General features: G+C 58.0%; 1 protein-coding gene across 1 annotated transcript; it reads left to right on the plus strand.

Moving 5' to 3' along the window:
* Window positions 1-544: 544 nt before the first annotated feature.
* Window positions 545-17549, plus strand: LOC144736009 (eukaryotic peptide chain release factor GTP-binding subunit ERF3A-like). The gene is given in 15 exon segments (XM_078618640.1): window positions 545-906; window positions 5711-5782; window positions 6371-6525; window positions 6528-6711; window positions 7366-7399; window positions 8519-8596; window positions 9766-9946; window positions 10252-10406; window positions 11249-11392; window positions 12380-12473; window positions 12982-13062; window positions 14535-14708; window positions 15259-15348; window positions 16174-16342; window positions 17150-17549. Coding segments are annotated over 15 exon segments (1794 nt in total). The 5' UTR covers window positions 545-776; the 3' UTR covers window positions 17203-17549.
* The last annotated feature ends 1060 nt before the right edge of the window (window positions 17550-18609 follow it).

Below are 18609 nucleotides of genomic sequence, written 5' to 3' on the forward strand. Positions count from 1 at the left end.
CAGTTGGCTTCACGACGCAAAACTACACCCGCCCCCGTTAATGACGTCACGCCGCAAGCACCGCCATTTCTGATGTCATGACGCACAACTTTTTCTTAATGACGTCACGACACCCACTGTGATATGACGTTTCGACGTAAAAACCTCCATCTCCCCAAATGACACGTTTCTCAATTTTGTAAATGACGTCAAAGCATACGCGCTCCGTCTTGCCGTGACGTTACGACGTAACGTTTTCTTCTCATCCGCTACGTCAAAACGCAAGCATCACCGTTTCCGACGTCACGACGCAAGAAATTTGTATATTGAAAACGTCACGACGCACCATCGAGCACTCGCGCGTGACGTCACGACGCACCCTTGAGCGCTCGCCCGTGACGTCACGACGCACCGTCGAGCGCTCGCCCGTGACGTCACGTCCGCACCGTCTAGCGCTCGCCCGTGACTGACGTCGTGACGCACCGTTGCCCGTTCTCGCGCCGACGTCACGAGCACGCCATTCACAGCTGCGCGCGTGACGTCATGTCCGCTCTCGCGTGACGTCACGACGCAAAGGCCCCGTCCACCTCCTCGCGCCTCCATTCCGGGCGCCCCACGCGGCCTCGTCGCTTCAGCTGCCCGCGAGAAACGTCGCCCGGGACGACGACGACGCCGAGGAGGAGGAGGAGACGAGGAGGAGGAGGAGGGCGAGAGGGGGGAGACGAGGAGGAGGAGGAAGCGAGGGGGGATACGAGGAGGGCGAGAGGAGGGCGAGAGGGGTGGGAGGCCTCTACCGCATGGAGAAGGCGATGGAGACGCAGGACTCAGCTCCCGACTGCTGGGACCAGGACGCGGAGGCCATGAACGCCGCGGTGACGAACCTCAATGTGAACGCCGCCGTCTTCGTGCCCTCCTTCCTCATGAGCGGTGCGAGCCGGCACTCCACTCTCCTCGCCCGCAGCGTCTCCCTCTCTCTCTCTCTCTCCACCACGCGGGAGCTCCTGCGTCGTCGTTTTAACTCTAGCGGCCTAACTCTAGCGGCGACAACAACACAGAGACGGGGCGGCAAACGCGTCGTTACACAGCTTCGAGGGCGTAGCGGGCCCCCACTTGGCACTGGAGTATTGGAACCCTCTCGGGGCATCGTCTTCACAGCAGCTGTTGTGTGTAGCCGTAGTAGTTGTAGTAGTAGTTGTAGTAGTTGTTGTGGTTGTTTAAACCCCGCCACGTTGAGCGATCGGCACGCGCAGCCACCGAGGCGAAGGAGCCGATGAGCGTCGCCTCGCTCCATTGCAACATTCGGGTGTCGGGATTCATCCAGCGGTGTGTTGGCCGCTGGCTGATGATCGTAGCAACCGGCGTCCGAGGCGAGGAGCGGCAGCCGGGTGGAGATGGAGCGGTGGAAGTCGTCGCTGAGGGAAGGAGGAGCCGGCGGCCTTCATCCAGCAGTCGATAACGAGACGTGGTGGGGTGGTTACAGCGCGGACCCCATCGTATGTAATCGGTAGTCCGCTTAGGCGCGCTCTCGCCCGTGATTGGCCTTCCGCTGTCACGTGAGCCCCCTCTGGACCAATCGAGGCTCGCGCCGCGCCGAAGCGGACTGTGGAATGCAAACGGGCGTGTCGCAAGGCCGCAGGCTTTTTCCAAGACGCGTTGGCGTCTTTTAAAAGTTTAAAACATTTAGTTTGTGGCGTCGCGAGCGCTCGTCGAAAGGCTAAACGTCTAGTACGGTGCGCGCGTGTGCGTGCGCGTTCACACGCTTGCACGAAAAACGCCGCTCGCGAGAATCTGAAGCTGTCGTTTAAAAAATTAAAGTCACCAGCTGACACGCGACTCGGGTGCCTCCACGTGCATCCCTCGCGGGGATTCCAGGCTCTGTCCACTGCTCGTCTGGTTGACGCCTGCTGCCGTGTAGGTCGGAGGCGCTGTTAAAGGGTAGCGCACATGAAGGCTGCACGTCCGGGCCGCCTTTGTCTCCCCCGAGCCGACCTGCACTCGTTTCAGGCTGAGTCGACCTAGGGCAGAGTCGCGCTGGACTGAGCCGGACAACACGTGGCGATGTTGGTGAACGTGGATATTTGTTTAACTAGGGTGGTGGTGGTGGTGTGGGCGGTCGTGAACCGTGGCCTGCCGTGGTACCATCACGTGTCCCACGTGGTGACACCACGGGCACACGCGTGTGAGCCTCGGGCTAAACCGTCTGGCCTGCGTGGTGATCTAATCATTCTGTGGGACCTCCATCTCGCCTCAGACGCACACTCTGGCCTGCGTGGTGATTTAATCATTCTGTGGGACCCCCACTAACAAGGACGCCACGGTGGCTGGGAGATGTTAACTACCTCGCCTGGTATGCAGGAGGTTCGTGGGTTCGATCCCGACCCTGACGTCTCCTGTATATCTGGAGTTTGCATGTTCCCTCTCGCTCTCTCCCCGTAGTCGCGTGGATTTTTCTCCGGGTCCTCCGGATTTTCCCCTCCACATTTAGATTCAACATCATGCGTTTTAGAGTAATTTGGCTGCGATACATTGCCACGTCGTGATAAGCCACTTGGTTGAGCTATGATTTGTGATGACCAGGTCACTTCTGAAAAGGGCTTCTATATAGATCAGTGGGCCTAACCCGGTAAAATATAAATCCATTGCAATCGGAAGATGTTTTATCCTGGAAGAGTGCGATGACCGATAAAGCTCACTCATTCACCTATTCACTCACTCACCCATTTACTCACTCAGTCCCTCGCCCAGTTACTCACCTAGTCACTCACCCATTCACTCACTCACCCAGTCACTCACCCAGTCACCTAGTCACTCACCTATTCACTCACCCATTTACTCACTCACCCAGTTACTCATCCAGTCACTCACTCACCCAATCACTCACTCGCCCAGTCACTCACTCAGTCACTCACCTAGTCACTCACCCATTTACTCACTCACCCAGTCACTCACCCATTTACTCACTCACCTAGTCACTCATAAAGTCACTCACTCACCCAGTCACTCACCCATTTACTCACTCAGTCACTCACCCAGTCATTCACCTATTCACTCACTCACCCATTTACTCACTCACCCAGTCACTCACCCATTTACTCACTCAGTCACTCACCCAGTCATTCACCTATTCACTCACTCACCCATTTACTCACTCACCCAGTCACTTACCCATTCACATACTCACCAATTCCCGCACTTCGGATTTGCACGAACGACTACGCACGGTGTGAAAGAAGTTGAACATACGTGCATACAATTCAGTGATTCGCTCACTCACCCACCCACTCGTTAATTAATTCACTCGCTCACTTACCCACTCACTCACGCATTACTTAATTCAGAAATCAGAATATTTATTTATCCTGTAGGAATCCGGTGAGCCGTGAATCGCTTCACAGATGTCCAGGAGGGGCACGGGGTCAGACCGTTACAACAACGAACAATACAAAAACACGATAGCAGTGCAAAGTATAGGAGATGTAAACAAAGCATTTCAGTTTTATTTGTGTATTTCTTTTTTAACAAATTTTTTTATCTTACCAGGTGTTGAACCCCCTTAGCTACGAACTTTTTTTTCAGCAGCTACTTTGCCACTAATGCTAGTTCAACGAAGTGGCTTTTCGTATAGCAGCCAACAAAAATGGACGTAATCTCCACGTGCTGAAGGCATCACTGTGCCTGCTAACAAAGGTAAATGGGCTTGGGTAGGATCCGTCACGAGATGGGGCAAGGTCGGTGGTCACGAGTAATTAGCACGGTTGGCTACTCACGGTGCGAAAAAAGTTATACAAACTACTACACGACACAATTATACACTCCTACACAACTATACACGCTGCTATACACCACACTACTATATGCTACACTAAACACTTTACACAACACTATACAGCACTACTATACACTATTATACACCACACTACTATACACTACACTATTGCACAACTTTTATAGACTTCACTACTACACACCACACTACTATATGCTACATTATATACTACATTACTACACACTACTATACTACACACTACTATACACCACACTACTGTACGCTATTAGCAAGTTTTGGCTACCGCTGCATCACCGTGTATGTTGAACTTCTTCTGCACCCTACATAGCCAGCCCCGCTAAGCGGAGGGGCGAGGATCACAAACTAAACACAGAAAGCCGCTCTAAAAGAAACGAACTCGTCATTCTAAATCAGGAGTCCCTAATCCCCGGGCCACGGACCGCTAGAGGCCCGTGGCCTGTTGGGAACCGGGCCGGGTCGTTGTTGGCTCGAGGGCGTAGCGGCAACGCGGTACGGTCCGACGGTGCCGGCCCTCGCTGCTGCCCAACACGTAGCCCCCCCCCCCCCCGTAGAATCCTGTAGCAGCAGCAGCATGGCGTGCGTGGTCATCGCCCGTCCGGGGGCGGCGCAGGCCTGCTTAGCTTCTGAGATGTGGGCGCGTTCAGGCGAGTTGGGGTGATTTGGTGATGCGTCGGAGAGTGGCGTTACATTTGATCAACCTCGGAGGGTTGATTATGATGGTATTGTATTCATGATGATAATGATTATGAAGGTGTTGTAATCATGATGATAATGGTTATACGATGATGATGATGGTGGTAATGGATATCATAATTACTTTCAGAAGAGAGAGAGCTAGTCATAGCTTGGGATTGAACCTATGGAGTTGGTAGCTCGGAGAGAACCACTGCCGCCATGACTTCTCCGCACCCAACTAAAACCACAGCGGCCAACAGCAACCTGCTTGCTGTCCTGTGAACAGCGGTAACTTTCACGTTGCCACATTTAAACGTTCTGAGTCGCCCTCTGTCTCCCTGGCAGGGCACAAGGCGGTTGCTGTTGCAATAGAATTCCGTCGCGACGCTTCCAAGTTTGTTTGGTGTTGCCGGCGCGCGAGTCGCTTGCGCAGAGCGCACGTCGGAGTGACGCTGGCGGTCTGCGTGGAACGTGCCCGTGATCGCCCTGCGCCGAGTTTCGCAACCTGCGGCAAAACATTTCGGCATCGAGCAGTTGGCCAACGTGTTTTTACTCGGGAAGCGAAATCCCGGATTGCACGTCGGTATCACTCGGTCTTCTAGCTCCTCCGGGGACTCACCCCCTGCCGGCCTCTCCCCTCTCATCTCACTCTACTCCCCTCCACGCACTCTCCTGCCTCTCCCCTCTCATCTCACTCTACTCCCCTCCACGCACTCTCCTGCCTCTCCCCTCTCATCTCACTCTACTCCCCTCCACGCACTCTCCTGCCTCTCCCCTCTCATCTCACTCTCCTCCCCTCCCCATTCATCTCACTCCACTCCCCTTCACGCACTTTCCCACCTCTCCCCTCTCATCTCACTCTACTCCCCTCACTCTCTCTCTGCTCCCATCAAAGCAAAGATTTCCATCGAATCTCTCGGTCAACTTTCACCCACCAAGAGGTCGCTTTTTCTCCTCTGCGGCCCCCCAAAGTCTGGAAATCCCTTCCCCCCCCCAGCCACCCGTGCTGTCTACTCCCTGCCCCCTGATCAAGTCCGAGACTCAACTCCTTCCCTTGTCCTCTGCCCGTGGCCGAGACTCCGCCTCTCATGGCCACACCGCGTGTGCGGCCGGCCGGCCGGCCGGCTCGCTGGGTGTGTCTCGCGCGGCGTGTACGTCTGTACGTGGGGCTTGTTTCGCGCCGTGCGTAGCCAGCTGTAGCTGAATGGGAGGTGTGACGAGCGCGTGATGGCCGCGTGTGTCCTGCAGAGCCCTCGTCCACGCCGCTCGTGGACAGCAAACCCAGAGCGCCCGAGTTGGACTCCAGCACAAAGACAGGAGGTGTCCCCCACGCTCTCCCACTGTCACCACACGCACACACGCTGATGATGATGCTGATGCTGTTTATGATGCAGCTGCTGATACAGCTGCTTCTATTACTGCTGCTTACTGATGCTGCTGTTTCTAATGCTGCTGCAGATGCACTCCCACTGTCACCACGCACACACGCTGATGATGATGATGCTGTTTATAATGCTGCTGCTGCTGATACAGCTGCTTCTACTACTACTGCTGCTGCTTACTGATACTGCTGTTTCTAATGCTGCTGCAGATGCACTCCCATTGTCACCACGCACGCTGATGATGATGCTGTTTATAATGCTGCTGCTGATACAGCTGCTTCTACTACTACTGCTGCAGCTTACTGATGCTGCTGTTTCTAATGCTGCTGCAGATGCACTCCCACGACGCGGCTTTTGTTCGACGGCCGCGAGGATGACGCAGTTGGCACGACGGTTTTTACGCTCCTTGCCGAGATTATTGTCGCCACGCTTCGTGCTTGACCCCCCCCCCCACCGGTCCCGGCGCTGCTTGACCCCCCCCCCCCCCCCGCGTCTGTGTGCCGACGGTGCCGTTCGGCGTTCCCAGCGCCGCTCGAGAACGGAGAGCCCGAGTCTGCCGAGAGTTGGGAGGAGCGCGGCGAGCCGGAGCAACCGGACGGGGGCGGCGGAGGCGGAGGGGGGGGCGGCCCCCCCTCGGACGAGCCCCCCCCTCCTCCTCCCCCCCAGGACGTGGGGGGGGGGCGGCGGCGAGGACGCGGGGGGGGGCGGCCCCCCCTCCGGGCGAGAGCGGGGGCCCGGGCGGGGCGGAGGAGGCCCCCGAGGAGGAGGAGGGGGACGGGGAGGGGGTCCCCGTCCCGGCGCCGGCGCCCAAGCCCTCGGAGGGGCCGCGCAAAGACCACGTCAACGTAGTGTTCATCGGCCACGTGGGTGAGAGGCGCGCACGGCCCCACCCCACCCACCCCACCCACCCCCCACCTACCCACAGGGGCCACACGTGCCGCACGTGCCGCGCTCGATCCGCCGTCGGGGCGAGGGCGGTCGTCCTCGCTCGCTCGGGGGGGGGAGGGGGGGGGGGGGGCCTCTGGCTCGCACGAAGAATGGCCCAGAGCCCCCTAGCGTGTTGATGGTATCGTGCTACGCTACTGATCTCCACCCGGCCAAACGCAGACGCACAGAGACACATACACACACATACAAAGACAAAGATCCCCCATATTGCCTTAACAGACTGTTGGGGCGAGTGCCGTTACACACACATACAGACACATACACACACATACAGACACATACAGACACATACAGACACATACAGACACATACAGACACATACACAAATACACAAACATACAGACACATACACACACATACATACACATACAGACACATACACACACATACAGACACATACACACATACACACACATACACACACATACACACACACATACAAACACACAGACACGTGCGCGTATCAGTAATGAGGGGAAGCACACCGCCGGGTTGCATGGGATGCGCTGTCACAGCTGCAGCGGCACCGCGCTTAACGCCACACCGTGTCGTGTCGCCCCCTCCCTTCCGCAGATGCTGGCAAGTCAACAATCGGAGGGCAGATCATGTGAGTGACATTTTTTTTACTTTTTTTGGTTTTTGTTTGTTTGTGTTCAAGCAGGTTAGAGGCCTCTGAGCTGTGCAGCTCCTTTTCAGAAGCAACCGGCGATCACACGTGGATAGACCAGTGAGAAGCGGCTTATACTGGTAGGAACGAAGTGGACCAGACCACCAATAGATTATATCGTCCGTCCGTCCGTCTGTCCGTGTATCAACATCGCCCCCTACTGCAAACACTTGGCAGGACCCTACAAAAACCTTTTGACTCAGTGGGGCTTTCCTGGCTTAACAAGTGTAATACTACATGATGTTTATATTCTTTGGTTATTCGTTCCTACCAGCCCACCCCGCAGGGTCCTGTTCACGTGGACATTGCTTGGGTCATTCTTAACATGGAGGGGAAAACCCGGAGAAAAATCCACACAACCACAGGGAAAGAGAGAGACACGCAAACTCCAGATATACAGCAGCAGGCGTCAGGGTCGGCATGGAACCCACGACCTCCTGCAGACCAGGCGAGGTAGTTAACATCTCCTCGCCACCGCGGCTTGTCCACTCGCTCGATTACAGGAGCGATATCGTGAGACTGAGGGATGGCCGTTGGCGTCCAGCAGTGGAGGGAACACGCTGCTACACGTGGCTCATGTTGTAGGCTCCGTGCGTAGCCAGCCGCACTCATCGGAGGTGGTGGGGCAAGGACAACAAACTAAACACATAAAGCAGTTCTCAACAAACGAGTTTATCAATCTAGACGACGATTTAAAAGCGCACAGCTCCAGTGGCTTCCTGATATCGGAAGGGAAGAGCTTTCCAGACGGCCACAGAAGCGCTTCTGAAAGCGCCGCGCAACGATGATGCGGTGATCTTTGCTCGACGGTTAGTCAAATGCCGCTGCTGCTGCTGCGAGGATGATCGGAGTTTGCGTGGCGACGGTTTATGGTCCTTCACGAGATCAGCAGCAAGGCATTGTGATTCATTTGCGTCAAGGACTTTGTAATGAGTGCGACCTCGTAATGTATTCGTTCGGTTACTGGAGAAGCCAATGCAGGTTTCCCGCTTGCCAGAGGGCAGGACGTGGATGCCGATGGCGGTGTTGACGGTGGCCCGTGCCGCCCGCTCCGTGCAGGTACCTGACGGGCATGGTGGACAAGAGGACGCTGGAGAAGTACGAGCGAGAAGCGAAAGAGAAGAGCAGAGAGAGCTGGTGAGCTCTCACTCCGCTGCACAGCAACAACAGCAGCATCGAACACGCGCACACAAAGATACGCACGCCCACAGACACGCACGCAACACACACAGACGCAGCAGACACAGATAGACACAACAGACAACACAGACACGCACACAGACACGCACACAGACACGCACACAGACACGCACACAGACACGCACACAGACACGCACACAGACACGCACACAGACACGCACACAGACACGCACACAGACACGCACACAGACACGCACACAGACACAGCAGACAGACACAGCAGACAGACACAGCAGACACAGACACAGCAGACACAGACACGCACACAGACACGCACACAGACACGCACGCAACACACACAGACGCAGCAGACACAGATAGACACAACAGACACGCACACAACACACAGACACAACAAACACAGACACGCACACAGACACGCACACAGACACAACAAACACAGACACGCACACAGACACGCACACAGACACGCACACAGACACGCACACAGACACGCACACAGACACGCAACACACACAGCAGACACAGATAGACAACAGACACGACGCACTTAGGCTGCTGGATTTGTAGTGCAGCGTGCTAACCTCTACGCCACTGAATAGCACGGTTGGTTCCGTATGATGTGAAAGAGGTTCAACATACATAAACGTTGACTTAAAGCTTTCATGACTTTAGGAATTCATATTATTTGGGTCTTTCGGTAAAGACCCTCAGATTGATTCGCGTGTAAATTAGTAGCTGGTGCCGTGCGCAAACAAAGGCGGCCGTGCCCCGTTACTGGCCACACCGCTCCCTCGTGCGTCACGGGGGGGGGGAGTCAGTCGACAGCGCTGTCTCGGCTACACTGGGAAGGAATCTATTCACTTTTTTTCCACTGCACAGCCGTGCCGTGCCTAGCCCAGGAGGCACCAGGGCTGGTTGTTTTTGTCCACCGCAGTAGCCTAGCCGTGCCCGCGGCCGTCACGCGAGTCGTTAGCCGGGTGGCCTTCTGCGGCCACCGCATCGCGGTTTGGCTCCGGCCTCGGCTCTCCAAACCACCCGTGGGGAGAAGAAAATCTCTACGAGTACCGCGAGGTGGCCTTGGCGCCGGCTCGGTTCGGACGTGCCGGTGTGAAATAAAAGTGTACCGACGCCGCGCGTGCCAGGTACCTGTCGTGGGCCCTGGACACGAACGTGGAGGAGCGCGAGAAGGGCAAGACGGTGGAGGTGGGGCGCGCCTACTTCGAGACGTCAAACAAACATTTCACCATCCTGGACGCGCCCGGCCACAAGAGCTTCGTGCCCAACATGATCGGCGGAGCGTCGCAGGCCGACCTCGCCGTGCTGGTACGTGAGAGAGAGGGCGGCGGCGGCGACGTCCCTCGCTGGCTGTGTCCGCGGTTGGCCAGCGCGGGGCACCGCACGGGGATAAGAGAACTTAGGCGGGTTGAGGGATATCACCGGACCTGAACCAGGCCCGACCCTGGAATTCGGCGCAATCGATTCGCGAAAAATTACGGGGAAAATCGCCGATGTTCTGTGGTGACGAGCTCCCAACTCCCCCGACTCCCCCCACTCCCCCCACTCCCCCGACTCCCCCGACTCCCCCGCCCGCGTGTTGCCACTGTGCGCGTGACCCCCCCCACCCCCAGGTGATCTCGGCGCGGAAGGGCGAGTTTGAGACGGGCTTCGAGCGGGGCGGGCAGACGCGCGAGCACGCCATGCTCGCCAAGACGGCGGGCGTCAAGCACCTCGTGGTGCTCATCAACAAGATGGACGACCCCACGGTGCACTGGAGCCAGGAGAGGTGAGGCCCTCCTTGAGATGGGAGTGGCGGGGCCTTGAGGCTGCTGGAGAGCGTGTCTCCGAGTATTGAGACTCGACAGGAGTGTGTGTGGTGTGTGTGATGTGGTGTGTGTGGTGTGTGTGTGATGTGGTGTGTGTGTGATGTGGTGTGTGTGTGAGGTGGAGTGTGTGGTGTGTGTGATGTGGTGTGTGTGGTGTGTGTGTGATGTGGTGTGTGTGTGAGGTGGAGTGTGTGGTGTGTGTGATGTGGTGTGTGTGGTGTGTGTTTTGTGTGTATGGTGTGTGTGTGTATGATGTGGTGTGTGTGTGTGAGATGTGTGTTTGTGTGTATGATGAGTGTGTGTGGTGTGTGTGTGTGTGTATGATGTGGTGTGTGTGTGTGAGATGTGTGTGTGTAATGTAATATGTATAATGTGCGTGTATTGTGTGTGTGTATAATGTGCGTGTAATGTGTGTGTGTGATGTGTGTGTATAATGTAACGTGTGTATGATGTGTGTGTGTGTATAATGTAACGTGTGTATGAGGAGTGTTTGTCATTTAATGTAACGTGTTTAATGTGCGTGTATTGTGTGTATGTGTATAATGTAATGTGTGTATGATGTAATGTGTGTATAAAATGTGTGTATATAATGTAATGTGTGTATAATGTGTGTGTGTGTGTATATAATGTAATGTGTGTGTATTATGTCACTACGTGTGTATGATGTGTGTGTGTGTATGATGTGTGTGTGTGTATGATGTGTGTGTGTGTGTGATGTGTGTGTGATGTGTGTGTGTATATAATGTAATGTGTGTATGATGTGCGTGTGTGTGTATGATGTGTGTGCGTGTCGAGTGTCCAGGTATGAGGAGTGCAAGGAGAAGCTGGTTCCCTTCCTGCGCAAGGTCGGCTTCAACCCCAAGAAGGACATTCACTTCATGCCGTGCTCGGGCCTCACGGGGGCCAATCTTCGCGAGGCCTGCACCTCTGTGTGCCCCTGGTACAGGTGAGGTCCTCACCACTCACCAGAGGTGGGACAAAGTCATTGTTATGCAAGTCCAAGTCGAGTCGCAAGTCATCAAATTCATGACTCGAGTCTGACTCGAGTCCAAGTCACATGACTCGAGTCCACACCTCTGCCACTCACCCACTCACTCGCTCACCAATTCACTCACTAGCTCGCCCATTCACTCACCCAGTCACTCACCCAGTCACTCACCCAGTCACTCACTCACTCATTCAGTGATTGGCTCATACATTCACCTATTCACTCACGCACACACTGAGTGAGATCCTCGGCGCTCACTCGCTCATTCAACGATTTGCTTACTCGGTTCGCTCATCAATTCATTATTCGCTCGCTTTTCTCATTCACTCGTGCATCCATTCACTAACTCACATGAGGGGGCAGTCAAACCACCTCCATTCACTTCATTAATTTGCCGACTCGTCAATTCATTTACTCATTCACTTCATCAGGGACACACTCCAACCTCCACATCATTCATCCACTCGTTCACTCGTTAGCAAGTGTCTGTGGTTATGGGGGAGCGGTGGCACAGCGGTTAGCGCGCTGCGCTACGAACCCGGCGACCCGAGTTCGGTTCCCGCTCGTGGCCACCACCGGTGACGATCATCTGAACCGGTCCTGGGTCTGTATGGATGTTGAACTTCTTTCGCACCGTACGTAGCCAACCGTGCTTATCGGAGGTGCGGGGGGGTGAGTGAGTGGGCGGTCGTGGGCCTCCCCAAGGTCGACTCGGCCTCAAATGAGTAGCCTGGTGCGGTGTGTAGTAGTAAACATCGCCACTGGGGAGACAAAGACGGCCGGGCGTGGTGCTGGCCACCCACCCCCTCGTGTGCCACAGCGCCGGCCTTTGTAGGTGCTACTCGCTTAACAGCCCTTGCCCCATCAGTCTGTGAAGGCTACACGGGGGGTCTTTGTATGTATGTGAGTGTATGACTAAGTGTGTGAGCGTGTTCCACACTGCAGCGGGCTGCCCTTCATCCCCTACCTGGAGAGCCTCCCTTGCATGTACCGCTCGTCAGACGGACTCATCCGCATCCCCATCGTCGACAAGTACAAGGTAGGTGCCAGCTCACCACTACTGCCACCAACACCACCACCGCCGCTGCCACCACCAACAACGCCACCACCTCCACCACCAGTATGGCTACCACCAACACCGCCGCCACCAACACCACCAACACCACCACGACCACCACCACTGCCGCCACTACCGCCACCACCACCGCGGCCGCCACCAGAACCACTGCCACCACCACCACGACCGCTACCACCAAGACCACCACAACCGCCACCACTGCCGCCACCACTGCCACCACCACTGCCACCACCACCGCAACCACCACTGCCGCCACCACTGCCGCCACCACTGCCGCCACCACTGCCGCCACCACTGCCGCCACCACTGCCGCCACCACTGCCGCCACCACTGCCGCCACCACTGCCGCCACCACTGCCACCACCACCGCAACCACCACCACTGCGCGACCACCGCCCGCTCTCGCTTGGCTCTGTTGTTCTGCCCACGGAAGTCCAGACACCTCATGACGTCTCTCCCCGCCCCACAGGACATGGGCACAGTGGTGCTGGGGAAGCTGGAGTCGGGCAGCATCGTCAAGGGGCAGCATCTCGTCATGATGCCCAATAAGGTGAGGCTCCAAAGATGAACAAAGACAAAAATCCCCCGCATAGTCTGTAACAGACTGTAGGGGCAAGTGCTGTTAGCGAGTAGCGCCTATGAAGGCCGGCACGGCGCACGAGAGGGTGGAGTGGCCTGGACCATGCCCGCACACACAAGGGGCTAGGAGATGTTAACTACCTCGCCTGGTGTACAGGAGGTCGTGGGTTTGATCGCGACCCTGACGCCTGCTGCTGCTGCTGTATATTTGGAGTTTGCGTGTCTCTCTCTCTCATCATCATCACGGTGGCTAGGAGATGTTAACTACCTCGCCTGGTGTGCAGGAGGTCGTGGGTTCGATCCCGACCCTGACGCCTGATGCTGTATATTTGGAGTTTGCGTCTCTCATCATCATCACGGTGGCTAGGAGATGTTGACTACCTCGCCTGGTGTACAGGAGATCGTGGGTTTGATCACGACCCTCACGCCTGCTGCTGTATATTTGGAGTTCTCCCTGTGGTGGCGTGGATTTTTTTTCAGGCCCTTCGGTTTCTCCCGCCACATTTAGAGTCGACGTCACGCGTTTGGAGTGTTTGACAGCGACGCGATGAGCAGCCCACTTCCTTGAGCTATCGCTTGTGGCCACGTCGCCGCTGAAAAAGAGCGACGCAGCCCAGCGGGCCTTGTTGGGTGAAATAAAAAAAATAGTTTATAGTTTAGTTTTGAAGAGGTACACACACACACATATGTAAGTATATACACACATGTACACCTTTAAACACACACTCATACAAACGCAAACACAGATACACATGTGCAGTGTGTATATACACACACACTTGTAAACAAAGATCCACGGTGTAGCCTGAACAGACCGTTGGGGCAAGTGCTGTTAGCGAAGTAGCACCTAGGAAGGCCGGCACAGCACACGAGGTGGGGGGGGGTCGGTGACGTTTGTGCACCGCACCAGGTACTCGTTTGAGGCCGAGTCGACCTAGGCGAGGTCCAGGACATTTTCACATTTTCACTCAACTTTCTCGCCATCCCCCCCCCCCTCTCTCTCCCCGTGACAGCACAACGTGGAGGTGCTGTCACCACTGTGTCATGATGTCACTCATCTCCCCCCCCCGCTCCCCATGACAGCACAACGTGGAGGTGCTGTCGCTGCTGTGTCATGATGTCACTCATCCCCCCCCACTCCCCCCTCTCTCTCCCCGTGACAGCACAACGTGGAGGTGCTGTCACCTGCACTGTGTCGTGATGTCACCCCCCCCCTCGCACCCCGTGACAGCACAACGTGGAGGTGTTGTCACCACTGTGTCATGATGTCACTCATCTCCCCCCCCCTCTCCCCGTGACTGCACAACGTGGAGGTGCTGTCACCTGCACTGTGTCATGATGTCACTCCCTCCCCCCCCCGCACCCCGTGACAGCACAACGTGGAGGTGCTGTCGCTGCTGTGTCATGATGTCACTCCCTCCCCCCCCCCGCACCCCGTGACAGCACAACGTGGAGGTGCTGTCGCTGCTGTCGGACGAGGTGGAGACGGAGGCGGCGGGGCCCGGCGAGAACCTGAAGCTGCGGCTCAAGGGCATCGAGGAGGAGGAGATCCTGCCGGGCTTCGTGCTGTGCGATGCCGCCAACCTCTGCCACACGGGCTGCACCTTCGACGCGCAGGTGGGGTGCTCCGCCTAGACTGGCACGAGCGCCGGGTGCTCGCTTTGAGGCCGAGTCGACCTAGGGGGAGACCGAAGACCGGGCCACATAACCGTCGCTCGTGGTGGCCGTGAACCGAGGAGTGGTTCGGTCCCGTGCCGTAGTGATTTGCTGTTTGTGCCGAGTGCCGTACCTCTCTGCGGAGTGCCGTGTACTGGCTTGCCTCGGCGTGCTGTCCGCTATTAAGTGGTCTGTGTGTCGGTGTGTGTCTTTATTTGTCTGTGTCTTTGTGTGTCTTTGTTTGTCTGTGTCTTTGTGTGTCTGTGTATCTGTGTCAGAGCGGTAGTGGTAGCGGTTAGCGCGCTGCCACCATCAGTGACGATTATCTGAACCGGTCCTGGGCCTCCCCTAGGTTGACTGAGCCTCAAATGAGTACCCGGTGCGGTGTGTCAACACTTCAGTGTCGGCCACCCATCCCACGGGTGGCGCGACTTGCTAAGGGCACTTGCCGCAACAGTCTGTCAAGTCTATACGTAGGATCTTTGTCTTTGTCGTGCTTCTTTGCCCGCAGATCGTGATCATTGAACACAAGTCGATCATCTGCCCCGGCTACAACGCTGTCCTGCACATCCACACGTGCGTCGAGGAAGTACAGATCAAGGTGCGTGGGCGGGAGAGCGCCTCCACACGGCCGCAGGGCTAACACACAGCGGCACGGCGCGCGCAGCAGGGAGAGCAGACGCAGCAGGCAGAGCAGACGCGGCAGACGCAGCAGGCAGAGCAGACGCAGCAGACGCAGCAGGCAGAGCAGACGCGGCAAGACGCAGCAGGCAGAGCAGACGCAGCAGGCAGAGCAGACGCAGCAGGCAGAGCAGACGCAGCAGGGAGAGCAGACGCGGCAGACGCAGCAGGCAGAGCAGACGCAGCAGGCAGAGCAGACGCGGCAAGACGCAGCAGGCAGAGCAGACGCAGCAGGCAGAGCAGACGCAGCAGGGAGAGCAGACGCGGCAAGACGCAGCAGGCAGAGCAGACGCGGCAAGACACAGCATGGAGAGACGGGAACATTGCGACGTGGCGCTCGGTTTCGCTGCGCATGAGCAGCCGGTCGCATTCCTCGCGAGCGAGCCGATGGGTGGGGGGGGGGGGCGCAGCCGAGTGGGTCGGTGGCGGTTGAGCGGTTGAGCGGTTGAGCGAGCGGGTTGGCGCACCAGCGGCTGAGCGAGCGAGCGCGTGGATGGGAGAGCGGGAGGAGGGTGGATTGGCGATTTAATGGTTCGGTGAGGGAGTGAGCGGTTGAGTAAGCGAGTCGGTGGTCGAGTGGGCGGGTTGTCGCATGAGCGGTTGGGTGAGCGTGTGAGCAAGCCTAGTGGTGGACGAGTGAGTGGACAAGTGAGTGAGCGGGTGAGCGAGCGGGCGAGCGAGTGAGCGAGCGGACGAGCGGGAGGGTGAGCGAGTGAGTGACCGTCTCTCGCTCTGCGTGCCGCAGGCGCTGCTGTGCCTGGTGGACAAGAAGAGTGGGGAGAAGAGCCAGACGCGGCCGCGTTTCGTGAAGCAGGACCAGGTGTGCATCGCACGCCTGCGCGCCGTCGGCGCCATCTGCCTCGAGACCTTCAAGGACTTCCCCCAGATGGGGCGCTTCACCCTGCGTGACGAAGGTACCCACCCACACCCACCCACCCCCACCCGTACCACCCACCCCTACCACCCACACCCACCCATACCACCCACACCCCCACGCACCCCTACCCCCCCCACACCCCCCACGCACCCACCCACCCACCCATACCACCCACATGCACCCACCCACCCATACCACCCACACGCACCCACCCACCCATACCACCCACACGCACCCACCCACCCACGCATACCACCCACACGCACCCACCCATACCACCCACACCCACACACACCCCTACCACCCCCACGCACCCCTACCACCCCCACCCCTACCACCCCGCCCATACCACCCCACCCACCCATACCACCACGCACCCACGCACCCACCCATACCACCCCACCCGCCAATTTCACCCCACGCATCCACGCACATAGCCACCCATACCCCAACCACGCACCCACTCGTACCACCCCCACCCTCGCACCCACCCACCCAAGTTGCCCACCCACGCTCTGTGTGTGTGTGTGGGGAGCGGTAGTGCAGTGGTTAGCGCACTGTGCTGCAAACCCGACGACCCTCATTTGATACCCACTCACGACCATCACCAGTGACAATGATCTTTACCGGTCCTGGGGCCTCCCCTAGGTCGACTCAGCCTCAAATGAGTACCCGGTGCGGTGTGTCAACATCTCCTTGCCGGGTTCCGCAGGTGGCGAAACTCACCAACAGCACTTGCCCCGACAGGATGTTGGAGCTCACGGGGGGATCTTTACCTCTCTCCCTTCCTCCGTATCTCGCATCTCCACGCGTCATCTCCGTCCGCCCCCCCCCCTCCGCACAGGTAAAACCATCGCTATCGGCAAGGTGCTGAAGCTGGTGCAGGACAAGGAGTGATGGACAGGCCTGGACGACGCCGACTTGCGCCCACGACGGAAACAAAGCGGCCGTTCAACTCGACGCCGAACCCCGCAGCCACGCTGGAGCGGCACGCTGGCGGCACGGCCGTGGAGAAACCCGACGCGCTCAAGCGCACGCACACACACACACACGCCAGCTCGCTCGCACGCACACACACACACGCCAGCTCGCTCGCACGCACACACACACGCCAGCTCGCTCGCATGCACACACACACACACGCCAGCTCGCTCGCACGCACACACACACACACACGCCTGCTCGCTCGCATGCACACACACACACACGCCAGCTCGCACGCACGCACACACACCGCCAGCTCGCTCGCACACACACGCCAGCTCGCACACACCAGCTCCCACGCACGCTACACACCAGCTCGTTCGCACGCACGCTACACGACAACTCGCTCGCACGCACGTACACGCCAGCTCCACGCTCGCTCGCACGCACATGCCAGCTCGCACGCACGCTAAACGCCAGCTCCACACTCACACGCACACGCACGCTACACGCGCGCTAGACGCCAGCTCGCACGCACGCACACGTCAACCGGTTCGTACACACGCCCACGCGCCAGCTCCCACACGCGTGCGACACACCAGCTCGCACACACACATGACACAGACAACCTGTTGGGGGGGGGGGGGGTGGGGGGGGGGTGGAGGGATTAAATAAACGAGTGAAGGAGTGAATGTTCAGTCCCGGCTTGCGAATCCCACGGCTGCTTGACCCGAGCTGGGTCGCACGCAACTCTCTCTGTGCGTAGCTTCGCGCGTGGAACGTCTCTGCTCTCGGCGGATTGTACGGGGGAGGGGGGGGGGCTAAACAGCGCCCCCCCCCCCCCAATCGCTCAACTGCGTGCTCGGACAGCGGACAAAGCGGCCGCTGGGGACGAGAGCGAGTCGCCCCGGCGACGACGAGAGAAGCAAACCGATCCGTCGCTCGTTCGCTCGCGGAGGAGTTGACGCGGCGTGTCGGCTGTTGCCGTGAATGTGGTGAAGTGTGGTCGCGTGGGGAGGGGGGGTGGATAGGCCTTCATCCACCTGTGGATTGACAACAGGCTGCGAAACGAATCCCTCGTTAGCGGTTCGTACGGTCGAACGAAGGTGTGCGCCGCGAGAGCTTCGTTGGCGCCGGTGATGTTGCGCCACCGCCGTTGCCGCAACTCGTGGGGGGCGTCGGCGCGTTCCGCCGCCTCGCGGTTCTCCCCTACGAGCCCCCCCCCCCCCCCCCCGGTTCATCTGGCGAAGGACGCCGATTTGACGTCCGTCGCTCGCCGTGACCGCCGGGCCTGCCGGCCCCCCCCAGGCGCTCGCCGACGAGCTCTCGGCGATTGGCGGCGTCGCGCGAACGTCTTTGACGAGCACGGCACAATCCCCC

The sequence above is a fragment of the Lampetra planeri genome, chromosome 58 (assembly GCF_965212315.1).
Source record: "Lampetra planeri chromosome 58, kcLamPlan1.2.h2, whole genome shotgun sequence".
In the NCBI taxonomy this organism is placed as follows: Eukaryota; Metazoa; Chordata; class Hyperoartia; order Petromyzontiformes; family Petromyzontidae; genus Lampetra; species Lampetra planeri.